Source organism: Bacillus rossius, chromosome 3 (genome assembly GCF_032445375.1).
Source record: "Bacillus rossius redtenbacheri isolate Brsri chromosome 3, Brsri_v3, whole genome shotgun sequence".
Taxonomy (NCBI): Eukaryota; Metazoa; Arthropoda; class Insecta; order Phasmatodea; family Bacillidae; genus Bacillus; species Bacillus rossius.
In genome coordinates this window covers 42,544,638-42,562,714 of record NC_086332.1, presented here as the reverse complement: position 1 = coordinate 42,562,714, position 18,077 = coordinate 42,544,638, and the positions used below count along the sequence as shown (strand labels likewise).

At 34.2% G+C, this 18,077-nt stretch overlaps 1 protein-coding gene across 1 annotated transcript in view; it reads left to right on the top strand.

The window, feature by feature from the left end:
- Positions 1–2,158: 2,158 nt before the first annotated feature.
- Positions 2,159–18,077, top strand: part of LOC134530577 (RNA/RNP complex-1-interacting phosphatase) — a 79,932-nt gene continuing 64,013 nt past the window's right edge. The window contains exons 1-2 of the mRNA XM_063365535.1: positions 2,159–2,283; positions 7,791–7,866. Of these exons, the coding sequence (XP_063221605.1) occupies positions 2,252–2,283; positions 7,791–7,866 (108 nt within the window). The 5' untranslated portion in view covers positions 2,159–2,251. The remainder of the gene's footprint in view (positions 2,284–7,790; positions 7,867–18,077) is intronic.

The following is an 18,077-nucleotide window of genomic DNA, read 5'->3' as shown; positions in this document are numbered from 1 at the left end:
GAGAAAAAAAATTGTGTTTCGAACTCTTGATCCCGACATAAATCAAAAACTGGATTTTCATTTTTAAAATCATCAAAAAATCAAAAACCTCGTCAATGTGATTTGGAAATTCATCCAAATCTTCTGCCATCGCTACAAAACACGTGTCTGATGCACACTTTGCGGGCGAAACGATTTCTTTGAAAACGCATATTTAATTCCAAAACATATTTTACATATCTGCAATATGACAAAAATGTTTTAAACAATTACAATCATACATGAACACGTTTTTATGTGGGAATTATATATTAAAACCATCAACTGCTCCGCCGATTTTCAACTGAACAGGCATTCGAATGAGCTTCAGACCACATTCAATTTCAAGTGGTTGGCTCTCCTTATCCAGCAGTCAACCAACCACTGAAAAACGTCTCTGCCGAGCAGCTTCAATGGAAAAGCCTTTCGGTGTGTGGATGACCGTCGAAAGAGCTCTCTGAATTCGGCCCTTAGGCCCGAATTCAGAGTTGACCTTCGAAAGCGCATCCAACTCTCATTCATCTGGCAGACTCTCCACCTCTCATACTTCAAAAACGCCTTTCGAATGACTGCCAGCTGAAAGCTTGTTCCCATCCACTTTCAGTGAAGATCTGGCAACATGGCACAAAAATTTTCTTAGATCAAGTACTTGGAGTGTGTGTGGAAAAGCGCCCTATTTCATTTCGATTGTTTTTTGTTTGCTCTCCCGCTGAAAATAATATTTTGTTTGGATTGGACACGAGGTTAGGGTTACCAGACACTGATAATAAAAAAGGACGACATTCATCTCGCAAAAGGAGGACATTTCACTAAAAAGGAGGACAATATATATTTTTTTAAAAAAGCCATGAACTAATTACAATGGAGTACGATATTTTACAATGTTTTGGCATTTAATACAGTTTCAGTATGAAGAATCAAACAAACTACGCATATACAGCATATTAAAAACACGTGCTTCTGCATGTGCTGCTACCTGTCAAGCTGTCATAGAACTACTTACTAGCGGGATGAATCTGCGGACAGCGCGCGCTTTGCCCAGAGTGTAACTGCAGGAATTAACTAACTTTATAAAAAAGCCGGACATTTTGGAGCATTAAGGAAAATCCGGCCGGACGTAAAAAAATACATAAAAAGGAGGACATGTCCTCCTTTTGCCGGACGTCTGGTAACCCTACACGAGGTTGAGAAATGTTCTTAAGATGGATACGTTGCCTAAAATTATAGTGTTTTCTCGAGATGAAAAAGCGATTATTTTTGATCTCGTGAGAAAGTACAAAACCGTAATCGAAAACAAAACAAAAAAAAAGAGATGCAGTTTCTTACAGAGAAAAAAAATTGTGTTTTGAACTCTTGATCCCGACAAAAATCAAACGGGTCTGCTAATTTTCTTATATACCTTCGCGGAACTGGATTTTCATTTTAAAGATCATCAAAAAATTCAAAAACCTCGTCAATGTGATTTGGAAATTCATCCAAATCTTCTGCCATCGCTACAAAACACGTGTCTGATGCACACTTTGTGGGCGAAACGATTTCTTTAAAAACGCATATTTAATTCCAAAACATATTTTACATATCTGCCATATGACAAAAATGTTTTAAACAATTACAAACATACATGAACACGTTTTTATGTGGGAATTATATATTAAAACCATCAACTGCTCCGCCGATTTTCAACTGAACAGGCATTCGAATGAGCTTCAGACCACATTCACTTTCAAGTGGTTGGCTCTCCTTATCCAGCAGTCAACCAACCACTGAAAAACGTCTCTGCCGAGCAGCTTCAATGGAAAAGCCTTTCGGTATGTGGATAACCGTCGAAAGAGCTCTCTGAATTCGGCCCTTAGTGTATCGCTCTGAAAATATTTAACTTTATTCGCATGGTAACTCATATTAACTTAACGATAAATCCATCTTAAAATGTTAGTTAATAGATCCCCTGTGATATCCTCCACCACTTTAAAGATTCGTAGAGACGGAATAGCAAGAAATTTCCGTTTTCATGGGACATGATTTTATCGTTAGGTATAATCCAAAGATCTGGTTTTAGTTTATTGCTTAATTTGTTCAATTCTAATATTTCTGGCTGTTAAGTTAAATGTCAAAAGCCACTGACAATTGACAACATTGTGATTGTATCTATGGTCGTTGAATTAAAAGGTGACGACGTTGTTGAAGATTTTTAAGTTTTAAATAAAGTATTAGAGGCTTTATTAACAATTATAATATGGTTAAGTCAAAAGGAGGAATTCCCGACAGTTAAGTATTAACGGTTTTAAGGATACATACATAATAACTCATTTTTTTTGGTAATAGGTTACAGTGTTTGGTATATTTTTACTGTACATTATTGTTAAACATCTGTACTATAATTACGAATGTCATGAAATTTCAGTTTGTTTTCTCCCTTGAAGTAATTACATGAATTACAGTTTTGCCATCAGCCCATATGCCACGATGAAAAATTCCGTGAATTATGATTGCGTCAACGGTGACAGGTGTAAATCATTAGGTTCATAATTACTGCCTAGAGGTCCGCATGCGGGAATTCGAAATTTGAGAATGTATATTTTTACTTCAATAATTTTTATTAAATGTCATTGCATTAGTAAAATTGTAGTTTAGGGGCTTCTGTGAAGAAAAAAAAAGCAAAGACTTTCGAATTTTGAGATTTATATTTTAGTTATTACATTTCAATGATTTGCAAATGCTTAATGTGAATTAATGTTAGCTAACCAAGCCGAACATATTGCAATAACCAGCCAAGTGCAAAGACATATCTAATACTCCAAAGGTTAAACAAGTTGTTATTCTTGATAAGAGCCACATCCCGTACAAAAACAAAAAGAACAAAACTTTTGAATAAATCATTACATGCCAATCACTAACACAGTGTTAACATGGCAGTAATGATAAAATGAGAAGGGAGTATTTTTTTACATAATCGCATTGATGATGATTCCTTTATACACGTGTCCGAGCACGATTACCCCAAGTATCGTCTCAGTGGGAAGTAGCGGTGTACCTGGTCTTTGGTGGCAGGTTGTGGGATGGTTTACCATTGATTTCCGTGAAAGGAAATTGCAACCCACCAGTCCTGGACCTGAGTGGGAAATATTTCTAATGTGAAAAATTCCTGTCTCGGCCAAAAATCAAAATCTGTACACTTAGTTAAATATTTCAGACATGTTTACATAAGATAATGACATATTAGCGAGTGTGTGTAAACTACATCAGTAATCATATAAGTTCGACAATTTTAATAAAAACCACTGTTAAGTAAATAAACTTTTTTCACATGTTATTTTTTTTATGATATTTATAATTAATCATTTAATAAATATATAAGAACCAACTAAACCTGGTTTTAGGACTGCTGTAAAAAGCCAGCATAAGCCATGTGATGTAATTAATCCAAATGGTAATTGTTGTGCATTTTTGTTGTTACTTTACCTGTTATGTTTAGTTCTCATGGTTTGTTAGTTTTTTATTTCCAAAGTGGGTTTGTGTTTGTGAAAAACAAATTTTAAACTTCTACTTAACCGTTGACAGTGTCAGTTGTTACCCTATTTTATTTGATCAAGTATCCTTTGTTATTGTGTATATGCACGCTCATGCAGCAATTACTGATGACTCAGACTCCCGACGTCATGATTAATTTCACTAACATATCCAAGGAACGAATCAGACTGGCTGCGTAGTTGTTTATTGTCTTGTTCTTTTGCAGTTTCTTTCTTCTGACTCGTGTTCAGCTTTCAAGGAATTCTCTCAAAGAATCAATTAGTTTTGAACGATCGGTCACGAACGACACATCACTACTGTGTGTGTATCTCGTTTGGTACTACTACTGTCAAGTGTGGGATATTTTATTAATAATGAAAAGTCTCACAGGTATTAGGTGATGTAACAAATATAATTGCTTAAATTTTCAAATTGTGTAATTTATATATATAGTAAAGTAAATTTATGGGGAGTAGTCTAGATCCCGATACCAACCATAATTTTGATATCACCAACATGGTTGGCGCTGACGTCATTACACCCCTACATTCTTACAGTACAAGTGCGGGAATATGTGGGTTTTGGACGAGGAACATGCATATGCTTGTTTTGTAGAAACCATGTTGCTCTATGAAACTAACTTTTGGTATCATATTCTATACTATAGCCCTACCTATTCTAGTATAGGACATGATACTGAAGTAGTATTTCACACAGTATTGTGTTCTATACTTCAGTCGTACCTTCTCTAATTTAGGACACAATACCAAATTAATAATTCCCATGATATCGTGTTCTGTACTTAAGTCTACATATTCAAGTGTAGAATACAATGCCAAAAATACATTTCCTACGTTATCATATTATTTGGTACAATCCTGCCCGGTTTTTTATATTTTGTGATACCACTTTTATAATTTATTTGTAGAACCAATTCAATATAGATTCAGTAACTTACACTAATCTACTTTTCTCAACAATAGTATTTTTGCAAACCAAGCATGTGAATCTTCTCAATTTAAAATGTCCATTTCCGCACTCATACCTTAAGAAGTAGTGGTTGTAGTTACTTCAGCACAGGCTTATTGATGACTGATATCTCACCAAAACTTTCTCTTTGTTTTTATCTCTTCAGTGATTGCCAAATGAACCTATAGAAAAAAGCCTTTTTTTACTTTACTTACTAAATTATATTATTCACATAACCAAATAACTATTTTTCCTAACATCGCAAATGAAACACATAAAACACACCTTTCATCTAACACATCAAAATAAATGCACATGAAAAACAACTACAAATCACAAACATTTAACAGCCTTGGCTTTATGGTAATAATCGTTTACTGTCGGTGTTTCTCTTGTAGATATTAAATTTATGCCACAAAAAATTTTGCCATTTCTCTATAAAATTTGTTCTGTATGGCAAAACACGAATATCACTTTTCTGTTTATTACACACAACCACACATTGTTTCTCTACACTCACCATTATATTAATTCAATATAAATACCTACTTCACTTATTTCCATACATATCCAATAAATTTCTTAACACCTACTTATTATGTATTGTATACTTATTTCTTCACTTCATTTAAGTCATTACCTATTTGTACTTATTAATTGACTTCTCTGTCCACAATCGCTACAAAACTTATACTATCATTTGCCTTTTTTTTTCCCCATAGCACTACTTTGAATTTTGCCAATATTTTGTTTCATTTTATTCCATTTTGTTTCATTTCATTTTACACAATATATTCATTCTTTCAGTAATACAATTTGTTATCATGGCCAACGTCATACATTTCCCCTACTTATATCTGACCAATAGTAAGGCCGGTATTGGATTTTGAACTTGACCTAATTTATGTTATGCTTTAATATTGAAGAAGTCTCTAAACTAGAATTTTATCCACAACTTTTCACTTTGTGACAAATGACGAACAAGTATGAAAAACTAACTTTGGAAATACTATTGAAAAAATCAGACAAACTCTGCAGAATATTAAGAAATAAATCACTTTCACGGTGACTTACAACCACTCACAACAACTTTTCACCACAAGTATAATAGCACAATTATTGCTGGCAGTTTTCATGTTACTTTTGGTAGTGAGTCGTGTGTTTTATGTGGAGTGTTACGTACATATGTAACATATAACACATAGCAAATTATGATTCTTAAATCAAAGTTTAATAGGTTTAGTAGAGGGGGGGCTATGAAAATTTAAAAGAAATAAGCTGGTTGAGGGGGTGCGGGAGGTAGCAAGATAATCTAACTGAAATCCTTCTAAGAAATAAATATATAAAAATATTAAAATTTTATTAAAGTTAAACTTTTTTGGGTGTGATGGGAGTAAAATTTCAAGGTCAAATTTCAATGCAACGTTTTGTGAAACATTGTTGTGAAATGTTTCTGATGCGAAAAGGACAGGTTCTTGTCTAAAGAGATATTAAGTAAAGAGAGCACTAATTTTTATTTTAATCAAATTTCTAATAATACACTAAAAAGGTTAGGATTCTTAAATACTTGAAAAATATATGAAAGCCAAATACCTGTGCTCTTGTTTCTAATCATTGTGTAAAATGACATTTCAATATTTTATGTAGTTTACCAATAATCAACAATATGTAATGGTTAGGTTAGGTTAGTGGCATTTAAAATACTAAAGATTTGTGTAAATGCTTGTTTAGGTTATCTACATTAAAAATATTGTAAACAACGTGTGAATGGTTTATACGTACGATTCATGTTTTAGTCACCATCAAGATATAATATCAACATTAGTGTAAATATTAAGGAAACAATTTTTAAAAAATTTAACCAATATTTTGGCTAGAATGTTTTCAATTTGATATTTTAAATACTTTCCTTGAATCCTATTAACACTATAAGTTTTTTTAGAAAATTGTCTTCTCTATTCAAAGGACCACTGGGCCAAACTAGACTGATATTTGCAGTTTTGGTGAACAATAGCTTGTTTTCAAAATGTCAGTTGGACCCAGATCGTTGTTAGGTAAAATTAGATGATTGCGTTTCTATTGTTTATGACCTCCAGTAGTGTAACAAGGCATTATTACCTGCGGTGCACCGTGGTGGAAACAGCTGCCAGCATAGGGAACATAAGTAGGACGGCTGGTGTAGCGACTTACTTAAGGCTATTGTTGCATCGCACTCACGCACACATAGTTCTATAACGCAGCCCAGCCTATCCTGAATTGAATGTTTGGCTAAAAGATTCCGCACATCCGCAGGCCTGCAATAAAGGCAGTTGCTATTTCAAAATTTCTAAGTTCACAAGTTTACCGCTGAGTGTTGCAGGTTCAGTCCTTGGAGGCATGAGGAACTCCCCAAAGAAACAGGATCTCGCGTTTATAAACCGGTGCCAGCGTACTGACGCCATGCTGGGATTGGTCCAGATTTGGCACCTAAGCGCCTAACATAACATTCTCAATGAACAACAATCCAGAATAAAAGTTATGTAGTGGTGCATACACCACAACACACATAGTAATTACTGACGTGTTATAAAAAGTTTAATAAAAATGCACTTAATAATGAATATGATAATAATTAACGTGTCTTCCTGATTACAGTTATTTGAAATGGTTATTTGAAACTTGGTCCATGGAGTACTGTGTCTGTAGAATGCTCTCAAAATGTAAACAATGAAACATGGAGCATAGTTTATTTTAGACACAAGCACGGGAGGAGACAGTTCATAATGTTTATGTTCTAAAGTTTATATTTATTATATTTAAATTCATGTGGGCTGCGTATCATTATAGTGCTGTTCTAAAGTATTTTAAAACTCATTTTAAAGACATAAATGTCAACCTTGTGATATGCAGATGTTTTCATGGTAAAAAGATATTTTTATTGCGTGTCTTTTTTTTTTTCCTAGAAAAGAAACGGCAAGCAAACAATTGAAAACCTTTACTGTGAATTTTGGACCAGCCTCGTTACTTTTCGACTGAAAAAAAAAGTGTGTGTGTGTGTGCGCTGACTACAAGTATTAGTAAAATTAATGATAGTTATTCTTTTCACAAGTCTAGAAATAACAAATTCCAGCATTTAAATGCCACGTGCTTTGGTTGTTTATACATTCATGCAGTGCTGATACTCTGCATCTTTACTCCCATTTGACACGTTCCTCCCCCCTATTTCTTCTCTCCCCTCCTTCCGTTACCTTAAAAAAAAACCAGCTTGCCATGGTCATGTAGGTGGTGTAAATGCATTGGGGATTGATGTGTTGCAGGTGGAAGGACTACTACCCTATGGGGGAACAAGTGGCTGGGACGAGATTTATTGCCTTCAAGGTCCCTCTCAAGGATGTGAGTGACCCACGTGCTTTTCTGTCTGCTGCTTTCAATACCTGACTAGTGCATGGCAGATGATCTGAACACTTTTGAATTGTTGCTAAAGGCCCTGTCACCGGGACATCAACTTCCAATTTCTTCCAAAAAAAAGTTGGACAGATAATCTTAGATATGTTTTAAATCTGACCCTCACTCGTTGCATGCCAAAATAAGTGTTCAGTGACTTTTAAAAGTTATTAACACACAATTTGCTTTTTACATATAACATTATTTTGCATACAACATTCATACTAACATAATGTTCACATTTATAACCTCTTAATTGCCCTTGTGTTTTTGCCATATTATAGATTCATAATGAGATGTAAATGGGTGTCATTTCCATTTTCGCTGAGCACAATTTTGATGGGCTGAGTGTATCTAACATGCTAGATATTTTAGAAACCGTCCTAATGCAAAATATTTGCTGGAAACTCAAGTTACCCATTTCAAACATGGCTGTTCTAGTGACATTTTCAGTGATGACATAATCATCCAATTTTTGTGACATACATATTGGAAGAGATTGGGAGTGAAAGGTTGACAGTGTAACATGGCCAAAGTGTTTTCTTTGAGTCAAGAAGGTGTTAAAATAAAAAATAAAAATTACTCTTTCTAATGTGCTGTCAGTTTGGAACAAGCATGGAGCTATTTTGCATAGTGGGAAAACACTAGGCCTACTCATTTTTCATAGGTTCTGGATTCAAGTCACAATTAAGCATCTGAGTATACATTTTCTGTGGTTTCCAAATTTATTCCAGGTAAATCCTGGGATAGTTCCTTACTGAGTTATGATCAATTCTTTATCCAGCATCATGATGTTGTTTTAGTCTCTTATGACTTTGCTGTTAAGACAATCAGATTAAAAGGGGGAGGGGGGGTACGTATGTACATGGATGCGTTAAAAGTTATTCTTCTTTAGCAAAATTATATATCTTCATCTTATTGATCTGATTCAATATTTATGTTTTAACATTAAAAATTACATCATAAAATAATTTCATTAAGATCATTTTGGAGGGTTTCTACTTTTTTAGGTATGTGGAAAATATTCTGTAATTTTCTTAATTTAGATATACAGATTCCTTACAGAATCACATGAGAATTATTAATAACATAACATAAAATTATAGTAAGCTATACGGAAATACTTTGTGTTCTATTGACTTTCTTTTCTGGCAACAAAAGATAATCCAAAGACGTACCACGGGCATTTATTATTACAAATCATGAGTCAGAGTAAGCTTTAGTTTGATAAATAAAGTGAAACATATTGCACAGCATTTGTCTTATTAAAGTGATAAAGATCATTGATGCCATGTTCTAACACATTTTTCTTGGCCAGTCATAAGTAATCCCGTAGGGATGGAATTTCGTAATAATATATGTATTGTTTGTTACTATGTGGCCCATAAACTATAAGTATATGCAAAAAATCATGTTGATCCATTGTTCCATTGCGTGAAAGGACAAATTGACAAACACACTTTCACATTTATAATGTTGGTAGAGATAAATTAAAGTTAATAATATGAAACATTTTAGGTATATCTTATAATTACCCTTTTTCACATTAAGTTAAATTAAATTATTTCTCACATTTTAACAAAACTTACATTGTCTACTAGCCCTCATGCAATTGGGTGGTAGTATATATATACCCACAACTTTATCCTTCTACCCGTTGTATCTTTGTGTGTAGAAGTTGTAAACAAAGCCTGTATTATTTTTGCATTACAAAATCTACAGTATGTGTCCAACTTATGCAAATCGACTGGTTCTGGCTGGTCCCTAGAACATAAAAATCAATTATAAGACAATTCTTTCATATGAACATGCATGTATCCTTAACCTACCATCCAGTTACCATCAGGTTTGCCGAATGGAAGACCGGCCATTAGAGGGATCAGATTTTAACTAGAATTTAGTCTTGATTCACCCTCCTTCCTCTCTCGTCTGTGTTATAAACGCTGATATAAAAATACTAATTGTGAATGTTTTTTAAAAGCAGTAAGCATGCTGAAAAAATCAGGATAATAGATATCTTTTTTGTAAATAACCATAAAAATTAATTTCTGCCCCTTAAGTTGGGTAAAGAAGTAATGGAATTATAAGCAGTTACAAATTTGTGATCACTGTAGAATTTGCCCCACAAGGTTGCCAACATCTATGGTGAAAACTGTTGGGCAATGTTAAAAAATCCCCCCCCCCCCTTAAAAAAATGTTCTAATAGTCAGTGACTAACCAACATACGTGTTTTCTTCCAAAATTACAACTACTTTGTTTCAAGCAATAATAATAAATTTAAAATACCAATAAAATAAGTTAAATATACACTGCTAAATTATACAAACATAACATTATATGCATTTCCATTTAGCTTGAGCTTAAAATTAGTGGTAACACATAAATCAGATAGGTACATTTTGAATGTACTTCTTCATTAGAGAATATATATCAATTAAATCTGTGATATAGCTGTGAATTTAAAAACTTTAGACAAGCGTTAGCATACATGGTTGTACCACAATACAAACAATATGACTGCAAATGATTAAGAAATTAAATTATCATGATTTATTTAAAGATATTTGTACCAACTCATAAATGGATTATTGTAATATTACTATTATTGGTACATTGCAATTCTGGACATTACATCTTCTCTGCTATAGTGTAATATCTCTAAAAAGTAATAAAAATTAAAAGTTTAGGACAGTAACGAATACAACTCATGTTTTAAATTACGACATTAAAAAAACAAAACAAAAAAACAAATATAAAATATAAGGTGTAATACGAAACAATCAATGCCAATATTACCGTAACACCGTACACATGCCTATATTACAGTATGTCCCCACAATTGCCTAACGGGTTGGCAATACTTCAACCCGTACGTTCCTTCATGCTTACCATATAGTAAATAAAGTACTAGTACAGAGTGGACACTCAATGCTATTGCAGTTCTACGTTTTTTTTTATTCAGAAATGCCCTAGTTGCTATACAAAAACGCAAACTTGACAAACATTAAAACAAAGTTACAATGGCTTAAAACCGAGATAAAGTACCTTCTGGAGTAAGACTTACGTTTCAAATTATAAGTAAATTTTAATTTAAATACAACATTGATCCTAGAAAGTACAATTTGCAGTTAATATGCTTAAACACTAATTTGAATAGTAGGGAAATTTGCAGCTTCAACTGAATGTTGGAGAGCTTGTGACTTGTTTCGTGCATGCATTAATATTTATAATAATATTGATTTTATTTTTTTTTTCCCTTATAAGCAAATCATTTAACTAAATATCGGTAAACGTAACATATAATGATTTAGGAGAGCAATATTTTTAAAACAATAAGGCAATTTCTTACCTTCGGGACAGTGTTTTCCTTAACCTCATTTCGGTTAAAAATGTTTTGTTTACGTAGCATAACATTTGTTAAAATGCATAACATGCAACATATTTTCGGATTATAATAAATTGCTGCCTTTTTTTATGTCCAAGAAATAATTTCTGTTCTAGTATAATCACGTTGATTGAAGTTAAGGTTAGGATTTTCTTAGGTACCTACCGAATTGCATTACAAATCGCAAACAAAACTAATGCATAAAAAAACGTGCAGAAGTATTTAATCATTAACACAGGCAATGTGTATTTCTGGCAAATTTAACTGCCTAAGATGTACAATTTTTCCACAAAAACTGAAATGAAGTGGTTACCAATGGCATCTAATTCTTTATGGATTAGGTGAAAGTACAAATATTTCTCGTATCTTCACTTCTTGAAGACAGGTGTATAGCAATAAATTGTTAAGAGAAAAAAAACCTTAATTTCAACATAAAAATTTAAAAGACACTTCATTTTTTCGCAACCCTCACCTCGGTAATTGTTCCGTATCACGTATCCAAGTATATTCTTTGATCCTGTTGGCATGATCATGTATAATTTATCCGGTGGCACATGATGCTTGCTGTTTTAATTAATGTTAAAACAGCAAGCATCATTACCACAGGATCAATGTATTCAGGATAATGCCATTAGTATCAAGGGATAGACTTGGATACGCAATACAAAATTTTTACCCACACCTCCCTCTCGACCTAAAAATAAAATTCATACAAAACATTTAGACTAATTAAAGTACATAAGCAGCAAGTTTGAGCAGAATTTGAGACTCATTGACATTTAGAACAGTACCTAAGTATTTATGTATTGTGTGCTTGTCCTCAATGTGCGACTACACACTACCTAAAAAGAGGAAATTCTGTAGGGCATGAAAAGAAAATGCTCATCACTATTTTAACTACACAAAACTTTTATTTTGTTTCGTTTTAATAATTTACACATACCTAGTTTCGTCAAGCGGAAACTTAAAATAAAGTTTATTATTATCTCTTCTCTTGTTGTAGCAGTAGTTAACACAACACGTAGTAGCTGAATCAGGCGTTTCATAACAGTGATTTATAAAGCAGTTCATGAAATCATTGATATTATTTAACGAGATTACTATTTCAGCATGATTGAAACAAAATTTCCTTAAAAAAATTGTTTAAACCTAATATTGCTTAATTCAACGCCGACACCATTAATTATGGTGTTGTTGGATAAACAAGTGGTTCAACTTGCCAACGAAAACTCGTTTATTTTCATTTAAGTAAATATTATATTTTCATTTCAACAATATCAATTTATGCCATAAATTTGATAAAATGTCAAAACAAATGTAATAATTATTTAATCAACGTAGTATGTTGATTATAATTTTTGTTCTCAGATGTTGGATAAAACTGTATAGCAACTAGAAAAGTGCGATTGCTATACCCTATGAAGTGTCCCCCCCTCCCCCTTCCCCTTTCCTCTTCCCCCTTCCCCTTCCGCTCCCCTTTCCCCCTTCCCTTTCCCCCTTCCTGATGCTTACGACCGCGATGTTGGAGCCGTCACTAGCTAGTTACCACGGGTGCCGCTAGATGGCAGGCGCTGCTTCACGCGAATAGCTCTGTGCGTTACAACGCAATATTGGATATTTGCATGGCGTAACGTGTCCACCAATATTGATTGGTAACGAAAAAATAATTGGCAGTTAATTAAATTAGAAGTTTCTATAATGTTCTGTTGATAGTAATAGCAAAAATAGAGGTATATAAATTTGAAATGTTAATCTTAATGATTCAGAGTAGGTTTTATTTAGTTGTATATAAAATTATTTTTGGTAATTTTCTGAAACATTATTAAATAAAGATCTGAATATCGTATTTTTGTGTTCCCTAATTGATATTTGATGTTTCTGTAAATTGGATTTAGATATGTCAAGTAGTTTATCGGTAGTCAATCACTTTATTAGATTTTGGGTTACATTAGGTTAGTTACAATATAGTAATATCATTTGAATGGTTGGTTAGGTTCGGTTAGCTGCATTAAAAATACTGTTACATCGTATGAATGGCTGATTGGATTATGCTAGTCTTATTTCAAACACTAAAATGGCGTGAACGTTAGGTTATGTTACGCAATCTGCATTTGAAAAAGACTATAAATAGGTGAAAATGGTTGGATAGGTTTAGGTTAGTAACATTAAAATTATTGAATGACAATAAGGGCATATAGTACTAAGGAAAATTTTATTTTAATGGAGCACCTTCTTTAATAAATTACCATTATTTTAAATAGAGATACAAGCTGCAGGTAGATAAGTCTAAGGTTTGTTAAGTAAGTTCAAGGTGGCAGATGGCAGTTAAAACTGCATAAAAAGAACATGTCAGAATTTTAAATAATTAAAAAAATTAAATATTAAAAGATTTGTAAAATGATAAATACACATGATTTTTTTTATAATGTTTATATCAAGGACGTCAGAGTATTCATTTTATAATGTTGGTTTTGGAAAGAAGTGTTTTTTTTTTTGGAAGATGGTAAACTAACCAAAAAATATTTTTTTTAGCATTCACAATTACCAGTTTATTTTCCCGCGCAGTAGTTTCTCACTGCATACAGTTTTTTTTTATTTATATAAACGATTTTATTCATTGTCGTCGTAGCAAACAATTAACTGAAGTCAATGCTACAAATGTATAGCTTTATTTCAGCCAAAATTGTGTTGTATATGTATTTTACTAATAAAAAAATTACAAACTTGGCAAACTTAAATGCTTTCGTCGATTTGAAACCTAGATCGGATGGAGAAAGAGAAAAACTTCTAGACGTAAATGATGCAATTAAACTAATTAAAGGTATAACATGTATCTTAAATTTACTTTAATGGAAATCAAACTGCCATAAACTTCAACATTTGTTGATAATCGCCGTTTCAACAACACGTAAACACGGTTTAATGTACAGTTACGTATACCAACTAAACAAAGTATCTCCAGAGTGACGTCACAAATGGTTATACAGGAGGCAGATATAGATGCGCAGAAGCACACCGTTGTAGTTTCACGATGGAAATGTGGAATATTTGAATTTGAGTTGAGCCAATTGTGGTTTCTCTTGAAGCTGTTACAGAAGTTTGATTTAACTATGCGTAAATCACGCCAAACTTAACTATAGCTAATAAACGATATGTTTCTAATTCCAAGTGAAAAAGAAATTTATTAGGTATATCATAATATGTACAGAACCCTATTACAAAAAATATATTTTGAAATTTAAATTAAAAGTATATTTCCAAAACGTCCGCTTCATTTAATGGTATGATTAAGTCGTAGACCATAAATATGTCTGATGATGTAAAAGAAAATCACAGTTTTACTAGCCTTTTTCTTGGGCATTATCTACCCCGATAATTACATATGTAGTGAGGTTAACGTTTTCGTCCGTCTCGAACATAAATTTAAAATGTTTTCTGAATAATCTTGCAAATATGAGCATTAATGTGTTCCAATTCTTTCAATGTATACGTTTTGAAGTCGCATCTGATGCATTTGTTTATTGAAACGTTTGTGACGTGAAGGAATAATGTCGTTTTTAATGAAGAAAAGAAAAGTCACCCTGTTAGTCAACTCTTTATCCCACCGTTGTCGAGGAAAACTAGTATAAAATTTATAACAAAATACTTCGACGCCAGGCAGGTGTGCAACACACTCCACAGTCGGTTAGAAACAGCTGCTTAAAATCAGGGGCACTGATTGTTTAGCGATGAACACGCAAATGAAGGTACTTCGAGAAAAAAAAAGTTGAATTACTAATTCAACTGAAACAACTGTGGACATTACTTAAAACGCATAAACGGGAATGCTGAACAAACCACACTTGTTATCACACAACACAAGAAAATATAAATGAGGTCATACGTTATCTTCTGACGAAACTTTCAAATTAAAGGACGCATTACTTTACGTATCACAGATAACAAAATTTAGCATGCAAAATGCGTGGAATACATTTTAATCTTGAAAGTCAACACGCCACAAGACACAGCCGGAACACTTACATGTGTCATAGCATTGCCGAGCACTAAGTAGTTGTGTTTATGTTGATGTAAGCGCAGGCAGTTGTTAAAACGAAACAATTAATTTTAAGCGACTCATTTTGTGAACTGTGGAACCTGGGTAAAAAATTGTTTAATTATAAAGTTATGTTTTACGAGAAGATATATCCCCAAAACGAAAGATGCAACCACACTTTTTCTCTTGTGGTGTTTGTTTATACGTATGGGTTGTTTTCACGTTTATGAGTTTTACGTTACGTTGCAGTTGTTTTACTTTAATTATTGATTAAAAGTTTTTTTTCTTCTCGAAATACCTTAATTTGCGTGTACATCGCTTAACAGTGCCCTCTGATTTTAGGTAGTTGTTTCAAACTGTGAGTTGTGACTTGCATACCTGCCAGGCGTCGAATTATTTCGATCTAAATTTTATACTAGTTCTCCCCTCATGTGCCAACTTTGGTGTTCGCTAGTGTGATTTTCTTCGCATTTGGAAATTAGTCTTACTTCGCTTTAATGCTAGCCGGAACTCATGTCTGTACACACCTCCCTCATAACGAGGCGTGCGGCCTAGGCCCGTTCGACAATGAAACGGAAGCGTAGACGGATCTCTCGGAACGGATTATCTACAATGGCACGCTTGCGGACACGGACCCGTACGGATTAGCTCGAGAATGCCCAGCTCTTCCGTTTATGTTACTCCGTGCGACCAATAGAAGCCGAGTATTTTGCCGCTGTGGTAGCCATGATTGTTTCCGTTTCAAATAAAAGTTATTCCAAATACAAGAATATCCGATGTTATAGCATTATTTTGTGGTAATTTGTTGTTTTTGTAAATTTATTCTGTACTGAATTACGTTCTCGTATTGCAAAGCATTTGTAGTTAAATTAATTTTTGGAAACCGTGAAATCCAATCTCTTTGGTTGCCATTCGTTACGTTTCCGGCACACGGAACAGTGAAACGGAAATACATTTGGATCCGTTTCCGTCTTTACGTTTCCGCATCCTTGTGTAACTGGTTATTTTTGCTATAAATCAACGACGTTCGTCGCAAGTTAGCTTGTTTATGGTCGTAACAGTTTCTAAAAAGAATCGCTTGTTGATCAAATACATGCGTTTTTATTTTTTTATATTTTTTTTTCAATTGTAGCTGGTCGCTTCGGGTCCACCCCTCGTTGGGCGGTCTTGGAAGGGAGGACCGCGCGATGTCTGCCGCCCCCGGGGGTTGCGACACGCACAACCCTTCGAGGACCAGGGGGTGCTTCTCTGCCGGGAATGACTAACGCCTACGCCCCCGGATCTCCCGCGGCGATGCCTCTCCCGCGAGAACACGTTATTAATTTCCCTGGCAGCGACCCTTGTCCCCTGCGCCAGCCCCCCCCCTTCCCCCCCCCCCTCGCAGGCCGCGTGGACAAAATACCTTCGCATCGCCGCCCCGGGGTTGTTTTTTATCGTCATATTTCATTTTTATTGAAATTTGGGACAAAAATGCGCTTAGTAATATTCACTTGACTATTCATTCTTAATTTATTTCTACAGCAGTTTCATATGTATTGGTTACAGTTAGCGTATACGTATAATGTTTTCTGGAGGGGGGAAAAATTGTAAAAAAAAAAAAACTGAGAAATTAAAGAAAATTGTTCTGGGCTAAAAAAAAAAATTGTAGCTTAACTTAAAAGCTCGGGACTCGCACCGAATGTTGATAACCTTAGTTTGACAGCTATCAGTGGCTATCTGTTGAAACAGTGTGTGGCAAAACAACGGATGCAAGAGAATTATATTGATACTTTTACAGAAATAGCCCCTGAACAACGGTAATGACTGAAATATAATATACCAACATGACCTGTAAGACCGCGACGTAAGCGTGGGAAAGTAGTAGGCATATTTGCATTACCGGCAAGCACCTAAGGGAATTTCATTTACGAATTTTTCAAACACGGTCGCTGGCCTTCGCCACACTTGAAGTTTTTTTTTTAACGCCCACTGGTGCGAGAAGAGGCGCGATTTTTCCGCGGGGATTAGTTCCGTGTTGTCAAATGCGTGTACGGCCGCTGAAGACGAGGAGAGAAGAGAGGAGTGGACAAGCGAGCGGCGAGGCGCGCAGCAAGCGGCGTGACCCGGCCTCCTCGGCACCCTTCGGCAACTTCCGGGGCTGTTCGGCCCTCGGCTGCAACACAATGCACCCCACATGTTCTATGATCACATGGAATACTCATTAGTGGATGTCATTCAAAATTTACGCATTGCGCATAAAATAGTGTGTTCCAGACACTACCACCAGGATAAAAATAAAAATGGTAAAACAAAGTGAGGTCGGTATATCTTTGAGGGCAAACGACGAATTCCGTGAAGCTAAAATTTTTTTTTCTTCCGAATGTATCAAGATAAATGCATGGTCACAGCTTTTTTTTTCTAGCCCCATTTTTATAACATTTCCATACAAGTTAATAATAATTTCACCAGCACTAAAATATGAAATTCTTACTACAATCGATTCTAAAATAAAAAAAATTATCAATTTCAAACTCTAACAACAACACTAAACAAAGCTACGAAAAAAGAAAAATCAGACGGTTAGGGCTTAGTCTAAGTCAGAAACAACGTTGAACAAAAAACTCAATATTAAGCCTAGGAACTTTATAAAAATATATAGATCCCTTACTATGGTCCTAACTTCATAAATATCTAAGCCTTATAGAATACTTGCTATTAATTATTACCCTAATGTAAAATCTAAGGCAAATGTAACCAATG